The following is a 15,921-nucleotide window of genomic DNA, read 5'->3' as shown; positions in this document are numbered from 1 at the left end:
TCATAAACAGTCAAGTGCCATTCAGATATACAATTTTATGATTTTATGGTCCAGAGAATCTGCATTCCTTATTTCAGCATCCTCAACATTCTTTATAAACAACAATTGTTTTCATTTCCCTCGGATCTACCTGAAGTCTCTTCTCTCATTTCTTAGTCTGCTCTCTTGAGGAGATGACAAAAAAAAAATCTCAAATTTGAGGATATTAATAATGAGGGTGAAGGTTTCCTGAATGCTTGCTATATGACAACAATAACAGTAAACAATAGTTTAGGAGTGTCCCTTTCCTGAACATTCTCTGCATGGTATTTTCTTTAATCCATATAACAACCCAAGAGTTGCTGCAAATTTTATGCCCATTTTACTGATGAGGAAGCAGGTTTTAAGAGAGTCAGTAATAGGCCCCATCACACAACTAGTAAATGGTGGAGCCTAGAAGCAAACAGAAGCATTCTGGCCCCAGAGTTTATAAACTACCACAGTGTTCTACAGATAAGCCACTATCCGAGGTAAACCCTGATTTCCCCATGGTAAACCCTGATTCCACAGCATTACAAAAAGAAGAAATGAAAGTGGTTGACCTCATTTAACTCATTCAATCACAACCAACTACCATTAGCTCTGTTGTGCTGTCAAAAAACTAAAGCTTTAGGAGAGTCAGTGAACAGCTGGAGATCACACACCTGGGAAGGTACACAGCCTAGATGGGACCTTAGGTCTATGGACCACCTGGATGTCTACCCTGGACATGAGTGGGTCCAGGACAAAAGGGACTTGTGAAAGCAACAGATAACAAAGTAAACACTGAAAATTAAGATAATCACCTTACAAATTTGTTCTGTCCTACTTTCACAAAGACATTCAAACTGACCAGACCTCTAGGTTCAAATAGAAGATTTTTGGACTTCTCAGAATTCCTTGCTGGAAATGGTATAGCAACAATCGGTCTTCAGCCTTTATTCATCCCCTGTAGGAGGGCTCAGAGTTGACTGGACAGGGCATTTTCTGGTCTTGGGTACTACTGGAGCTCCACTGAGAACATGTAGGAAGCCTGGGGTAGGGGATATGTGTCCAAGCTCTGCAGGGCTCACTGGCCCTGTGAATTCCGGAAATAATAGAGGAGCCAGCGTGACCAAAGAATGGTCAGAGTAGGTGCTTGTGAAGAGCAGAACCCAGGGCAAGGTTGCTGTTGCCTTTGTCTACAGTAAGTCCTGACTTCCAACCTATGCTCTCAACCACTGGGTCGCTGCACCTATTTCTCCTCAAGGAGAAAGAAAGTGATGGGCTTTCCTCCTTGGATTCTCTTTCTCATTCACCTGTTTTATTTTTTTTAACCATATTTTTATATACAATTAAGGTAATGACCCAATGAATACGAATATTATTTACGGCTTCTCCATAAATCGGAGCATAAATCAAAATGCTTAGAAAGACACGATTTTGGATTCCCTGGCTGGTTCTCGTCCTGATAGCCCAGCCACTTCCCACCTGCATTTTTATACAAACGCAGGATGTTCGACTATCAACCATCCCAGCGCACCATTGCCTTCAGCACTGAATCAGAAGTGTTTTCACTCACTGTCGATTGGGGAGCCATTGACTCTCCACTTGATCGTGGGCTCAGGTTCTCCTTCTGCCTCACATAACAAGATACCGCTGCTCCCAGTGCTATACACACCACTCTGAGGTTTCTTTGTCCAGCGAGGAGGCTCTGGAAGTAAAGTGAAGAGATCATGAGTGATTTTATCCGTGTCAGAAGGTCCAAACATGTTAAGGCCTGTATTTCTATAATGCACCAGCAGATGGCAGACACAATAAAGTGGTGCACGCTAGCTCTTTTGGGTACTTGGCTCTGTAAGGCAAGGTGGGCACTGTTTTTGTGTTATAGGGTGTGTGTGTATGTGTGCATGTGTGATCTAATTTGGACTTTTTGCATGTATAATAAAATCAGCATATATACAATCACTTTATTCGGCAACACATGTATCTATCCCATTAACAGAAAATGAAGGAGGGATAAGCAGATGGTTAAGTTTATTTAGTGCTGGCTACAGCTTATTTTCAAGCTGCAGCAAGGCATCTGAAAAGACTGATATTCGATAAATGTATTTTCAGAATTTTTAAATGAAATTAAAATGTTCAGCATTTATCTTAAATATTTCCTAATGATTTTGTAGCATTTATATATCCATATTTACTTATCTATCTTAAAAGTTTGGGAAACACGATTTTCCTAGAGATTATTTTTTTGTAAGGCAGGGAGAAGGAAGCCTAAAAGCAATATTTAGCTTATTGTCCTCAAAACAATGGGGTTAAAGGTATATTTAAATTACTTGCATCTTCACACGCCCTAATGCTCTAATAGTATAATTCTAAGTGGTGTTTCAGGACAGAAAGATACATTTGTCTTTAGTGCAAATATTACTGTCCTACTTTGTCACCTTAAGTTTATTACTATGTCAGAAGTGAATAAAAGATTTAGATTAAAGTGTGGATGGTTTGGATAATTTGATTCCAGGAAAAAATTGCACAATACCTGCAGGTAGTAATTCCCATTAAGTGTTGCTTGGTTATTTCCCCCAAGACATTTTCAGATTTCCATTTTTGTCAAAAAGAAAACTCTTTTAGAGATACATATATGTGTAAAATGAAAAAAATGTCATTTAAACGGCTTTTTTAAGTAAAGAGGAAACAAAAAGATTATGTGAAATGAAAATGCCTATGAATGCACCAAGAAAAACAAAAATATACAAATAACCCTAGCAAATTCAAGTCCAAGCAACAGACATGCCCTAGTAATTATTCCATGGGGTGTGGGCTTAGTTACAAAATCTTAAATTAAAACTGTGTATTCATAATCTACAATCTGTAAATATTTAGTCAGGTAGGTTAAAATGTAAACATTCAAATTATAAACTGCATATGACTCTCTGAGATGTGTGTGTATGCTCATTTTTGATGTTATTATTACTTTTATCTTTTCAAACAACCACAATAAAATTAAGCATTTGCACTAGAGAAAAAAGTTTCATGAACATGAAAATTTCCTTGTGTACAACAGCAAACTAAGACTATTGTACTAAGAGCAAAAATTAAACGTAAGAGCATAAATCGTAGGGATATAATGTACAGCATGTTGACTATAGTCAATATACAGTATTGTATATTTGTATTGCTATGAGAGTAGATCTTTAAAGACCTCATTACAAGAGAAAAAAACACATTTGTCACTACATGGCCATGGATGTTCACTAGACTTAATCTGATGATCATTTTTTAATATTTACAAATATTGAATCATTATGTTATATACCTGAAATTAATGTTATCAATGATATTTAAAATAATTAAATAAGAAGATCATGTGATGATGACATTTCCTTAAATATACACGCATAAAAAAAATCAGGATTTTATTTGCATTGTCATCCTACAAATATCATTAACAACTAGGTGTCCATGTTAAGCTTAAGTTATCACCCTATCCAACTCTCCTTGCGGACCAAGGACTGAGCCTTGAAGACGCCATCTAACTTGCTCAGTGTCACCAAGAAAAGAAGCCCCATTCTTCTTTTTTTTTTTAAGATTTTAATTATTTATTTGACAGAGAGATACAGACAGAGAACACAAGGAGACAAAGCAGCAAGCAGAGGGAGAGAGAGAAGCAGGCTCTCCGCTGAGCTGGGAGCCCAATACGGGACTCGATCGCAGGACCCCAGGATCATGACCTGAGCCAAAGGCAGCCGCTCAACCAACTGAGCCACCCAGGTGCCCCAAGAAGCCCCATTCTGTGTTCTTGCCACTCCATGGATCTGCAGACCTACAAACTGAGCAGCACTGAGATCCGGTGTAAATGTGATGTTATTCCTAGTTAATTACTGTTTTATTAATTTGGACCACTGATAGAAACCAAGGCCATATCGCTTTACCGACTTCCACTTTGTGCTTCCAAATCCAAGCTGCCCCGACATCTATCCCCCGGAGGCTGATACCAAGATATCGTATATTCACTAGAAATCATCACTAAACTTCACCTTCCCCCTTTCGGAGAAGCTTTTATATATAAATATATATATATATATATATATATATATATATATATATATATATGCTTGGGCATTTGTTTTTATACTTCTCAGATAAATGAAGAGCCAGGGTGGCCTCTTAGTCTTCCTTGTGGAGTAATTATGAGTTGAACAGAAATGATAGGTCCCTCAAGGCTCCAGTGAGAGAGGCACAGGGAGGAAAGGAGGAGTCTTGGATAGGAGGGAGCCACTCACTTCTAGTAATTCACAGTCTCATAATCGCATGTCTTGGTTGCACACATTTAGCCAGCTATTCTGTTCACCAAAGAACACACAGTGAGCCTGAGGGCACTGGCTATGGGTCAGGATATTTTTGGCGAGTGAACTAATGCTAGGGACGTGCAGGAAGAGAGAACAAACAAATGTTTTCCCAAGCTTAGAACACGTAACTCTATTCCTGAAGGGTAAGATCTAGTTGAAACGATGGAAAAAAATGCTCAAGGAAGGGTTGGGGGGAGGCTAAATTGGAAAATTCTGAGAAACAACATCATCACTGAATCCCATTCTTCTGTCTATTATCCTATGATACGTGGTAACTGACAAAAACTACTTATGTTGAAACTTAACTCATTTTGTCATAATTGTAAATTTAAAAATGATAATTTCTCTATGCTGTTAAAAACTGAGGTGCAAATAACTGAACATTCAGAATATAATAAGCAAGTTAATTAGAGACGTTTATCACTGTAAGGAAAATGAAGTAACATAAAATAGGAAATTTGGTATCTATGAAACAACACGGAGGTTATTTGCTTAGGAACAGATTCCTACTAAATACCTATATTCTACTAAATCAAAATTGTTAGGTTCATCAAACTTGGACTTAATTGTAACTTTTTAGAAATAACAGCTTATTTGAAAAGGAGGTTTTCTTAAGTATATCAATGAATTGCGTTTGAGTTCATGATATCTTCTTAAGATCATTATGGATATATAACTATATACAAATATTTTCCTATTACACTAAAATTTAAAAGTCTTTTTTTTTAAAGATTTTATTTATTTATTTGACAGAGAGAGATCACAAGTAGGCAGAGAGGCAGGCAGAGAGAGAGAGAGAGAGGAGGAAGCAGGCTCCCTGCTGAGCAGAGAGCCCGATTCGGGACTCAATCCCAGGACCCTGAGATCATGACCTGAGCCGAAGGCAGCGGCTTAACCCACTGAGCCACCCAGGCACCCTAAAATTTAAAAGTCTTAAATGATTCCAAAGTCTACTACATGAATGCTGTTGGTGAGAGTCTTTTTAAATAATTAGCTAAAATGTGATTATGGTTGGGGCACCTGGGTGGCTCAGTGGGTTAAAGCCTCTGCCTTCAGCTCAGGTCATGATCCCAAGGTCCTGGGAGCCCCCGGCTCTCTGCTCAGCAGGGAGCCTGCTTCCCCCTTTCTCTCTGCCTGTCTCTCTGTCTACCTGTGATCTGTCTGTCAAATAAATAAAATCTTTTTAAAAAATGTGATTATGGTCATATTCTGATTTCTGGATTTAGAATATTTAGATGATATTTTAATATATCTCCTTATTGGATGTGTAATATTCTATATCATAGATACCTAGAAAGGAAAGCTGTGCCTAGTCAAGACATACTGGCTGTTTTTATTTTAAGTATTACAGAATTTGAAAATGCTCATGGTTTTCATATTTAGGATGTTGTAACTTAAATTGCAGAATTTGGTTGTGTTTAGTAATAAAGAAAAAATATCACATAGACAGAATACAACATAATATATGCTTAAACACAAATGGGTGTTTTCAGAATGGAATTGATTTTCAAGGTTCACAGTAGCATCATTCTGTGATCCTACAATAACCCTTGTTATTTCATTTGAGTTTCTAAACAAGAGACCAAAAAAAAGGGGGGGCGGGAGAAGGTACAGGAAAGCAGAAGACAACTGAATAAAATTAAGTTCATCCATGCTTATGATTAATGAGGCTTACATTTACTGCTTTCACACTTAAAAAGAAAGAAAAACTGACTTCTTGAGCCCAATTTGCTTTTCAGTTGCATATGTGAAGAGAAACGCCTAAAACATACAACTGAGGGCACATTTAGTAGCTTCTCATTAAGGAGAAAAGATTAAATGTTCCTGATAAAAACATAATTTACATCTCAATAGTGCTAATAGCTGTTTTATGAATAGTGAGGACAATTCATTCAGGAGACCGAGATTCCTTTGGAGTCCTATAGCCAACATTTTAAATTGCGTAATTAAGTTTACATCCTTGATTTTTTTTTTTTTTTTTTTTTTTTGCAACCCTTGCAATTCTTTTGAAAGCTTCAGTACTACAGTCAAGAAAACCGTGGCCAGATTGTAAAAATATTCAGCTACCATAGCAATGTTCCAGCCATCTGGAAGGATTTCTAATAGTCAGCAACTTGGAGTAAGAGCAGTTAACAATTAGATATGTCTGGTTTGTGGTTATGTGTTTGCGCTGGGGCAGGGGTAAAAGGTTACAGAAAAATATCCCTGTTGCATGGTGTCGCTGAATTAGATAGGAGCATCAAATGATGACTAAAAATATATACACAAACTTCTCAAATCTTCCTCTCTGAATTTCTTTGTGAATAATTTAAAGTCAGAGGAATATATCAGTTAGCAGCTGTTGATATTTACGCGCAATACTGATAAAAATGTGTAATATTTCTCCTACATAGGTTTTGCTTTTTTTCAATCAAAGAAAATTATATTCTCATGTCTGGTTTTCCATTCTTTTTTTTTTTTTTTAAGATTTTATTTATTTATTTGTCAGAGAGACAGCGAGCGAGAGTGAGCATAGGCAGACAGAGTGGAAGGCAGAGTCAGAGGGAGAAGCAGGCTCCCTGCGGAGCAAGGAGCCCGATGTGGGACTCGATCCCAGGACGCTGGGATCATGACCTGAGCCGAAGGCAGCTGCTTAACCAACTGAGCCACCCAGGCGTCCCTGGTTTTCCATTCTTCCTAACTTAACTAATCATATACATCGTGGACTAGATCATGGAAATGCAGTGTTATTCCAATAGCAGCACAACGAAAACAATTATCTTAACATTTACTTATAAGTGGGATTTGTGTCTGAGTCTCCATTTTTTCCCCCGTTAATTAAAACAGTCAGTCTTTTACTTAGGTGTTCCCTGCACAAACTGAAGGCTTAAGAGGTAAACTTTACTAGAATATAAATGGGAACCCTAGAGCATCAGTCCACTAAATAGCATCCTGAAAGAGACGATTCCTTTTACTAGTTAAGCCTACACAGTACTAAGGAAGTACAAATGCAGTAATCAATCCATTAATTTGATCAATACAGTCAACCAAACCATAGAGAAGAGACCTCTATGTAATCAGACCCACAGAAAGCAGTCTGTGTCAATCAAGTTCATGAGATGCCTGGAGAACTTTTAGGTTCAGGGCAGGAACAGCTCCTGCTGTTATCTACATGGTATGATATGCAGATTGTTTTTAAATGATGACATCATGGCCTACTTGTTTCTGTGAATACAAGAGATGATAGCTAAATCTCTACTGATTAAAAGGCTTGGATTTATGGAGAGGACTTGAATATAATGTGTATTTTCCATCTTTTGTTAGAAAGTTAGTATCTTTAGCACCCAATCTACTCTTTCCTAGTAAGTAATATATTGAATGTCATGTGCACCCAAGATAAGGACAAATAATAATAATAATAATTCACCTAGAAAAGAACTAAGATAATTTGTCTGACACTCTCTTTGAGGAAGAACCTGAGGTACAGAAAGGTAAAACAGGGGTGCCTGGGTGGCTCAGTGGGTTAAAGCCTCTGCCTTCGGCTTAGGTCATGATCCCAGGGTCCTGGGATGGAGCCCCTAATTGGGGGCTCTCTCTCTGCCTGCTTGTCTGCCTACTTGTGATCTCTGTCTGTCAAATAAATAAATAAAATCTTTTAAAAAATTAAAAAAGAAAAAGAAAGGTGAAACAAATTGATCAAGGACATAGCAAGTTAACCATAAGCCTGGGAAACAAGCTCAACATAATACTCATCATCATAATTCCTTCCTTTGTAATGCTACTTCTATGATTTAATAGTATGCACATTATTTGTTTATTTTAATAAAAAATATATGGAAGTCATCTGTGTTTAATCTTGAACATGACATCTTTTCTTGCCATTTGTCCCTTTTATAAAGTTCTGTGGGACAGATGACAAATCTAGTTCATTGGAGTGTAATATAATCTAGCCCCTATACCAAAATCAGAAGTTTAAATGGCTTACCTGTTCTAACATATAGGCTTTCGAAGTGTAGGTCCACTACACATAGCAATTCACCTTTTTTTTAATAGAAAAATAAATGGGGAATGTACCTTCTACTGTAACATGAAAATCATGAGTGGTTGATCCTAAGAAATTGTTGGCTGTGCACCGATAATTTCCTCTGTCCCGGTGGGAGACATTCTCTATCTTCAAAGTCTTGCCATAATTTTCTTTTGTTTCTCTTCCTTTTGGTAAATCACCACCTATTTTGTTCCAATCAACCTGTGGAGTTGGTCTGCAAAACAATAAATGAGTGATAAACATTTTTTAAAGTGCAAAATTAAATTCAAAGAGCCTCGCAGGACACACCCCTTAACACATTGTTTTTTATGTGTGCACTCCGAGATCCAGTAAATAAAAATTTGCCTTCCCAGTGCACAGACCTGCACCCCACCACCGATGGTGAACATCAGATTGACTAGGTCTCCTAAAGTCCCTTGATTAATCTGATTCTATAGAAACCAAGCTGCTTCTATTAAGAGGGCTGACTACTTATAATAGCTGAATAGGTGTGGCTAGATTAAAGGGTGGATAATGGGACTTACAGAAATATCATAAGGTTTTCTTCAAATTTTCAGTATTTACAAGATATACTTCAAGTGTGAAATCTCCTTGTGAGGGATCTGAAGTGGATAATAATCACTGCCCTCTTCCTTGTATGAATTTGGAAAACAAGTTAAGGTAGGACCCAACAGCAAGCAGAAAGCCATGATATACTCTTAATCCTAATGAAGCTGATAGTGGAGAACATGGCTCCGATGAGACAGCCAAATGTGTTCACTGGACCTCGAACAGCCTGTTTTAGGTCCAGGTGGGCTCTGCACAGACAGGGCCACCCAGGTGGCCTTCTCCCTCTGCTGAGGGAGCAAAGAAGGAATGGACCACATCTCATTTGCTTAGAAAGATGAGATCACCCAATCAAAACAAACCAAAAAAAGCAAAAACAAAACAAAACTAAAACCAAACTGAACTTGTCACACATCAAGAGTACAATTTTCTCCACTTTAGGGAGGAAAACAGAAGTGGGGAATCAAGCCCGCTGGGTTTAAGAAAAATCCCAGTTCATAAAAACTAGACAAGTGGAGAATGGGTGCTGTAAGGGCCTATTTAGCCAGAGTAGCCCCACCCTGGTTGAACTGCCATTTTGTTGTTTATGCAGTAAAACTTAAATTGACTCTACCCCCCCCCACCCCCGACAGGGGAACTTACTTAAAAACAAGTCCAGAAACCAGTCCCAGGTAACAAAGTCCAAATACAAGGGTGGGTCAGGCCAGGTGGAGGCATTCAATCAGTAGGGGCGCATACTGTCTCCCTAGCTACTAAGGAGTATGGGCCCCGCCCTTAGGGCACCTTTTGGGTGCCAATTCTGACCAAGGTGATAGGCTGGTTCAAATGTCTACTAGGGTAAATTGTAATTCAATTGGTCACCTAGCATCACTGTGCAGCTTTCTCTGTGTGCTACGATTTCATTGGCCACCTGAGGGTGGCCAGGCCCAACCACATGGTCTTTGCTCTATAAAAGCTAGTCTGTGAAACAGAGAAGGGTCACCCTCTCTGTAAGAGGTGCGGCCCTGAACATTCGGTTTGATTCTTGAGGCTTGGCGTGAAATAAAGCTTTGTTTGACCTTTGCTTTGTATCAGTCTCGCTCCTTTAATCATGGACCCATTATTGGGGGGCCCAACATTGGGGACCCAATATTGGGGGCTCGTCTGGGATTAACCGACGATAACTGAGCCAGCATCGTAATTTCTAGGAAAAGCCTCAGGAAGTAAGATCTCAGGATCCTGTCTGTCGGGTTGCGGAGCTCCAGGTATGGCCCACCAGGGAGAAGCTGGACACAGCCATGCTCCCTGGGGCTGAGGTGGATGCGGGGACGCCCCATCCCTCTTCTGGTAGATCGCCGAGGGGTCTCAGTCCTCCTAGGCGGTCAGGGGGCCGAGAAAACCCCCACCAGCAGCAGGCTCTGGGTGAGGGCTGCTGGGTTTGCGGTTGTCTTTGTCTTGTCTTTTTGTAGTATGTTGTGTTGTTGGTTGTGTTTGAAGGAATGGGGCAAGCAGAGAGTAAGGGGACTCTGACTTTCGTCTCTCCGTTCCTCCTAATAGATGTGGGGCTTCTCCCTCACTCATTTCGTGTGTTTAGGGCTATAACTAGAGCCAACTGGGGTTATTCTAACTAGGGACAGAGACTTTAAAAAATATTCCCAGGCAGCTGCCGAAACTATCTTTGTATCAGGGACATTCCTTACCCTCTCTGGCCCAATGGAGACTGCCTAGCCCCTCCCCCTTGCTGGCGGGAAAGCGTGGCGTCTGCTCCTCTCTTGGAGCTGATGAGCCCTAGAACTGGGAACCCTTTCTCTGCCTTCTGGTGGCACTTTGGTCTGTTCTTCGCTGTCGGGAAACAAGAGCACCCCCTGGACCTAACACCCCCACTCCGGAACATCCCACCCAGGTCTCAGGTAAACATTCGAAGTGGAGTGGGCCCAGGTGGAACATAAATCAGTATTGGAACTAAGTTAGGTTTGTTGGGCTTATTAGGATAAACAGGTCGTTTGAGTTAACAGTAGTAAATGTGAAACTTCAGAGTTTTTACTTAAGATCAAATAAGCTTGTGTTATTTGTTAAAATCTGTGTTAAAATCTGTTCAAATCTATTAGCAAAGAGATGACTAAACTGATGGTTAATTGGCTGTCTCAAAGTTTTTTTTTTTTTTTTTAAGATTTTATTTATTTATTTGACAGACAGAGATCACAAGTAGGCAGAGAGGCAGGCAGAGAGAGAGGAGGAAGCAGGCTCTCTGCCGATGTGGGACTCGGGACTCTGAGATCATGACCCAGGACTCTGGGATCCCAGGACTCTGGGATCATGACCTGAGCCGAAGGCAGAGGCTTTAATCCACTAAGCCACCCAGGCGCCCCTGTCTCAAAGTTTTAATGGGTAGTTGTTAAAGTAGCTTTCAAAGTCTTTGGTAACCTGAAATTTTAAACCAAATGGGATAAAATGCTAGAGTGCTGGTCTCTGGAACTAGGTTTGTCCTTTTGAAATCTGTTGGTAAACATGTTTTGTGCTTAACTGATTCATAAATTTGCCTTCAAAGAATTCTGTTAACAGTTCACAACTGGTTTATATTTAGTCTTTCGTAGAGGATAAGGTATTTCTAAGAGTACAAAATTTTGCTAAGTGTAACTAAGACTGATGGAAATAAGGGAAGCAACTCTGTATGTAGAAAAGTAGGAGATATGTAGAAAGAGAGAAAAAGACCAGATGCCTGATCCTGTTTGAGCTAGCCTGTCTGAGCTAGTTTCATTTATAAAGAATGGAAAGGGAGACTGCTCACCTCCCATTAGCCAGGGATACCCAGAGTGGGGTGTCCAACCTGTTTGAATCTGAAGAGTGCCCGACTATGTGAATGTGTCTGTATGGCTCTACTGCTTCAGCCACGGAGTCTGAGTGGGCTGCACCCTGAGTCTCGTGGGGCATCATGTGGCATAATGGTCATCTATTCCAAGGAGTAGCCTCGTCCAGGGCTTATACGGACAGACCTTAGCTAAGACGCTCCTAAGTTCCCCCGAGAGACATGAGCAGGACAGCATCTGAAAGATCCCCCTCCCTTTGTCTGCAACATTCAAGATGGGAGGGAAACCCTGTAAACTCACTATCTTAAGGCTGCATGCTTAAGAATAAAAAAAGGAAAGACACTGGTATAAAAAAGCTGGTTTTCTCTCTGTTTAAAAGGGCAAAGTTTTCTTAGTTAATTGATCTGTTAAAAAAAAAAAAAAGTGTAAATGGTTTTCTCTTTGCCTGCCCAGAGTTGTAAATGAGATCTCTTTGACTCATAAGGCTTTTCCTTGATATGCTTAGTTACTCAGGGAGTACTGCTAAACCGATGATAAACCCTGGGTTACATTTGGGTAAATACTGTAACTACTCTAGAGGTTCTATACATTTCCTCAAGTTTTAATGTTTTGATAAGGGTCATCACTTGATATTTAACCATATCTATTCTGAGTTTTTTCATTTGTAATTGTTTTAATTCCCTTGTAAGATGGATTCCGTCCCAAAGGAAATTCATATGGGAGACTTGCAGGACAAATACAGGTCTTTGATATGTTAAAATTGATATGTTAAAATCCTGGAACTAAAATGGGTAAGAATTTCCAGAAGTAAAAGCTGCATTCGGACTAAACCAGAATTGGTAACATGGGACTAGATGAACTGAAAGGTTGTAATGTTGTGTCTCTTAATGTTTTAAACATGACTGGTTCTGTAATGTTTGCCCCTCCAGACTAGGGAAACCTTTTCTTAAGTTAACTGTAACTTACAGAGATGTAAAAGTACTCATTTATAAACGTATCAAGGCATTCAACTTTTCTATCTGAACCCTCTGAAACCAAAAGTCTTAGTAAGTATTCTTTCTTCCATGGCAATCAGTCATTTGCATAAGTTCAATAAGAATCTGTTCTCCTTGTAACAGGACACCATTGGAAACATGGGTTATTTTACCAAGGCTTTGACTGGAATGTCATATTTGAAAAGACTCAGATATGACCAGACAGCTTAAAGGAACGAACGTTGACTTTATAAAACCTGAAGCCCTAAAGCCTTTTGGAACTGTTGGCCTGATACCTTGCTTACAGAGTTCCCAGCAGCCTCACCAGGTGAGTAGAGAATGTCACTCCCTGGCAGGGTCAGGACCTCAGGAAGAGGAATTCACCCAATCTGACAGGTATTGCAGGCATGTCTGATGCCAAGTACGTGGCTTGGCTTCTGGCCCAGAGAGGCTACTAAAAGTTCAACCTAGAGATTCCTTATAAAAAGTTCCAGCAAATCAGATTCCAAAAGATCTATATGATTACTTACTGTTCTTGCTGAGCTTATGTAAATAATTAGGCCAAGTTTGTCAAAACTGGACTTGTTTTTCAAATGAATTAGTCCTGATTTGACAATCTCTGGAAATGAGGGTTATTTTAGAGAGAAAAATTAGTTTTAATAACACATCTTTACGGATGTTAAATTCTAGATTTGGTTGTCTTTAAATGTTTGTTTACCTAAGGTAGGTAACTTGAGGTAAACGTCAGAGAAGTTGCACGATAGCTCGTTTAGATGATCTTGCCTTTGCCAATCAGTCAGCCCCAGATATAAGGAGAAAACTTCAGAAAATTGAAGGATTTGAAAGGAAGAATCTGAGTTAGTGGGAATAGTGGAAATAGCCACCGAGGACTCTGGGTCATGCTTGCGGGGGACGAGAGCTCTCTTATGGACTCGCAGGAAAAGGTTATCAGGTGTCAGCAACGAAAGCACGGCTTTGTCAGAGCCATGCCACTTATTTAGGCTTGGATCTTCAAAAGGGAGTTTCTTGAGACGGTGGGCTACTGTAGGCTGTGGATACCGCGGTTTGCAAAGATGGCCCGACCTCTCTACAAACTGGCAAAGGGAGGACTCTTACAAACAGCGTTACTGAGTGCCCCAGCACTGGCCATGCCAGATGTTACCAAGCCCTTCCACTTGTATGTGGATGAAAAGGCAGGGGTAGCCGAGGGAGCTTTGACTCAGACTCTGGGGCCTTGGCAAAGGCTATTAGCCTATCTTAGCAAAAAACTAGATCCAGTAGCGGCTGGGTTCCCCCTTGCCTCTGCGAAATTGCTGCCACCGCCTTCCTGGTCAAGAATGCAAGCAAACTGACTTTGGTTCAAAATCTTATCTTGACCACCACCCACGCTATGGAGGGCCTTCTCCGGACTCCACCAGACCGGCGGATGACAAACACCCAAGTGACAGCGTATCAGGTCCTCCTCCTCAATGAACCAAAAGTGACCTTCCAGCCTCTGGTGGTCTAAATCCAGCCACGTTGCTACCAGAGGTGCTGGCTGAGCACCCACATGACGGCGGGGAGGTCCTAACCCAGGTCGTAGGAATAAGGCTGGATCTCAGAGACACTCCCCTCCCGGATGCGGAAATGACTCTGTTCACAGATGGGAGTAGCTACATGGTCGATGGAAAGAGGTATGCGAGGGCTGCGGTGGTTTCTCCTGAAAACTCTGGACGACAGCCCTGTCACACGGAACCTCGGCGGGAAAAGCGGAGCTGATTGCACTCACCAAGGCACTACAGATGTCCAAGGTCACTGCAGGCATTACAGTCTGTCTTAAAAGAGCCCACGCAAGGATCTGGACTGCCCACACAGACAGAGACGGAGGTGGAGCCACATCCTTACAACCTGGGGACTTGGTGTTTGAATACGCCGCCACCATGTGGGAAACTTGGAGCCTCACTGGAAGGGACCGTTTACTGTCATCCTCACCACCCCCACAGCAATAAAAGTAGAAGGCATCAGGGCCTGGATCCGCGCGGGTCACGTCAAGCAAGCCGAGGATGAGGACGGCGCCCAGGGAAGGATGCCGCTGCCGATGGACCCCGCGGATCATGGACTAAAGCTAAGACTAGGAAACAATGAGTTCATTGAGTTCATTGTTGCTCCTATTGTTAAAATATAGGTGGGAAATACAGACTATTAGGGCCTGACATACTATTTCTAGAATAAGGGGGCGCTCTGTGTAGCCCTAAGAGAGAAATGCTGTTTCTGGGTAAGTCACACTGGAGTCATTAAAACAGTCCAGCAGCCGTTAAAAAGGGAAATAGAACTGGCTGAAAAGGCAAAGATTTGACTAATCTCCAAAGAAAAGGGGGGAATGTAAGGGTCTATTTAGCCAGAGCAGCCCCACCCCGGTTCAACTGCCATTTTGTTGTTTATGCAGTAAAACTTAAATTGACTCTGCCCACCTCCCACCCCCCAGGGGAACTTACTTAAAAACAAGTCCTGGAAACCAGTCCCAGGAAACAAAGTCCAAATACAAGGGTGGGTCAGGCCAGGTGGAGGTATTCAATCAGTGGGGGCGCATACTGTCTCCCTAGCTACCAAGGAGTGTGGGCTCTGCCCTTTGGGCACCTTTTGGGCACCAATTCTGACTAAGGTGATAGGTTAGTTCAAATGTCTACTAGGGTAAAATGTAATTCAGTTGGTCACCTAGCATCACTGTGCAGCTTTCTCTGTGTGTTACAACTTCATTGGCCACCTGTGCATGGCCAGGCCCAACCACATGGCCTTTGCTCTATAAAAGCTAGTCTGTGAAACAGAGAAGGGTCACCCTCTCTGTAAGAGGCGCGGCCCTGAACGTTTGGTTTGATTCTTGAGGCTTGGCGTGAAATAAAGCTTTGTTTGACCTTTGCCTTTTATCAGTCTCACTCCTTTAATCACAGACCCATTATTGGGGAACCCATTATTGGGGGACCCAACAAGTGCCATCTCTGACTACTGTGATTTAAAAACTATGAGGAGGGCTGCCTGGGTGGCTCAGTGGGTTAAGCGGCCAACTCTTGGTTTCACCTCAGGTCATGATCTCAGGGTCCTGGGATCGAGCCCCCTGACATGGTCCACACTTAGCAGGGAATCTGCTTGAGATTCTTTCTCTCCCTCTACCCCTCCTACCACTTTCTCTGTCTCTCTTTCTCTCTCAAAGAAATAAAATCTTCAAAAAAAATTATGTGGAAAGCACTGATGGCTGATTTTAACTGATA

The 15,921-nt window shown here is 41.2% G+C and overlaps 1 protein-coding gene across 18 annotated transcripts in view; it reads right to left on the bottom strand.

The window, feature by feature from the left end:
- The window catches only part of CHL1 (cell adhesion molecule L1 like), a 218,951-nt gene that overhangs the window by 45,169 nt on the left and 157,861 nt on the right, over nucleotides 1–15,921 (bottom strand). For all 18 annotated transcript variants that reach the window (XM_059161531.1, XM_059161520.1, XM_059161528.1 and 15 more), the window contains 2 exons: nucleotides 8,400–8,584; nucleotides 1,580–1,711 (listed from right to left, as the gene is read on the bottom strand). In XM_059161531.1, the coding sequence (XP_059017514.1) occupies nucleotides 1,580–1,711; nucleotides 8,400–8,584 (317 nt within the window). The remainder of the gene's footprint in view (nucleotides 1–1,579; nucleotides 1,712–8,399; nucleotides 8,585–15,921) is intronic.

The sequence above is a fragment of the Mustela lutreola genome, chromosome 2 (genome assembly GCF_030435805.1).
Source record: "Mustela lutreola isolate mMusLut2 chromosome 2, mMusLut2.pri, whole genome shotgun sequence".
In the NCBI taxonomy this organism is placed as follows: domain Eukaryota; kingdom Metazoa; phylum Chordata; class Mammalia; order Carnivora; family Mustelidae; genus Mustela; species Mustela lutreola.
Note: the sequence above shows the minus strand (reverse complement) of the source record. Positions and strands in the feature narration are given on the sequence as shown.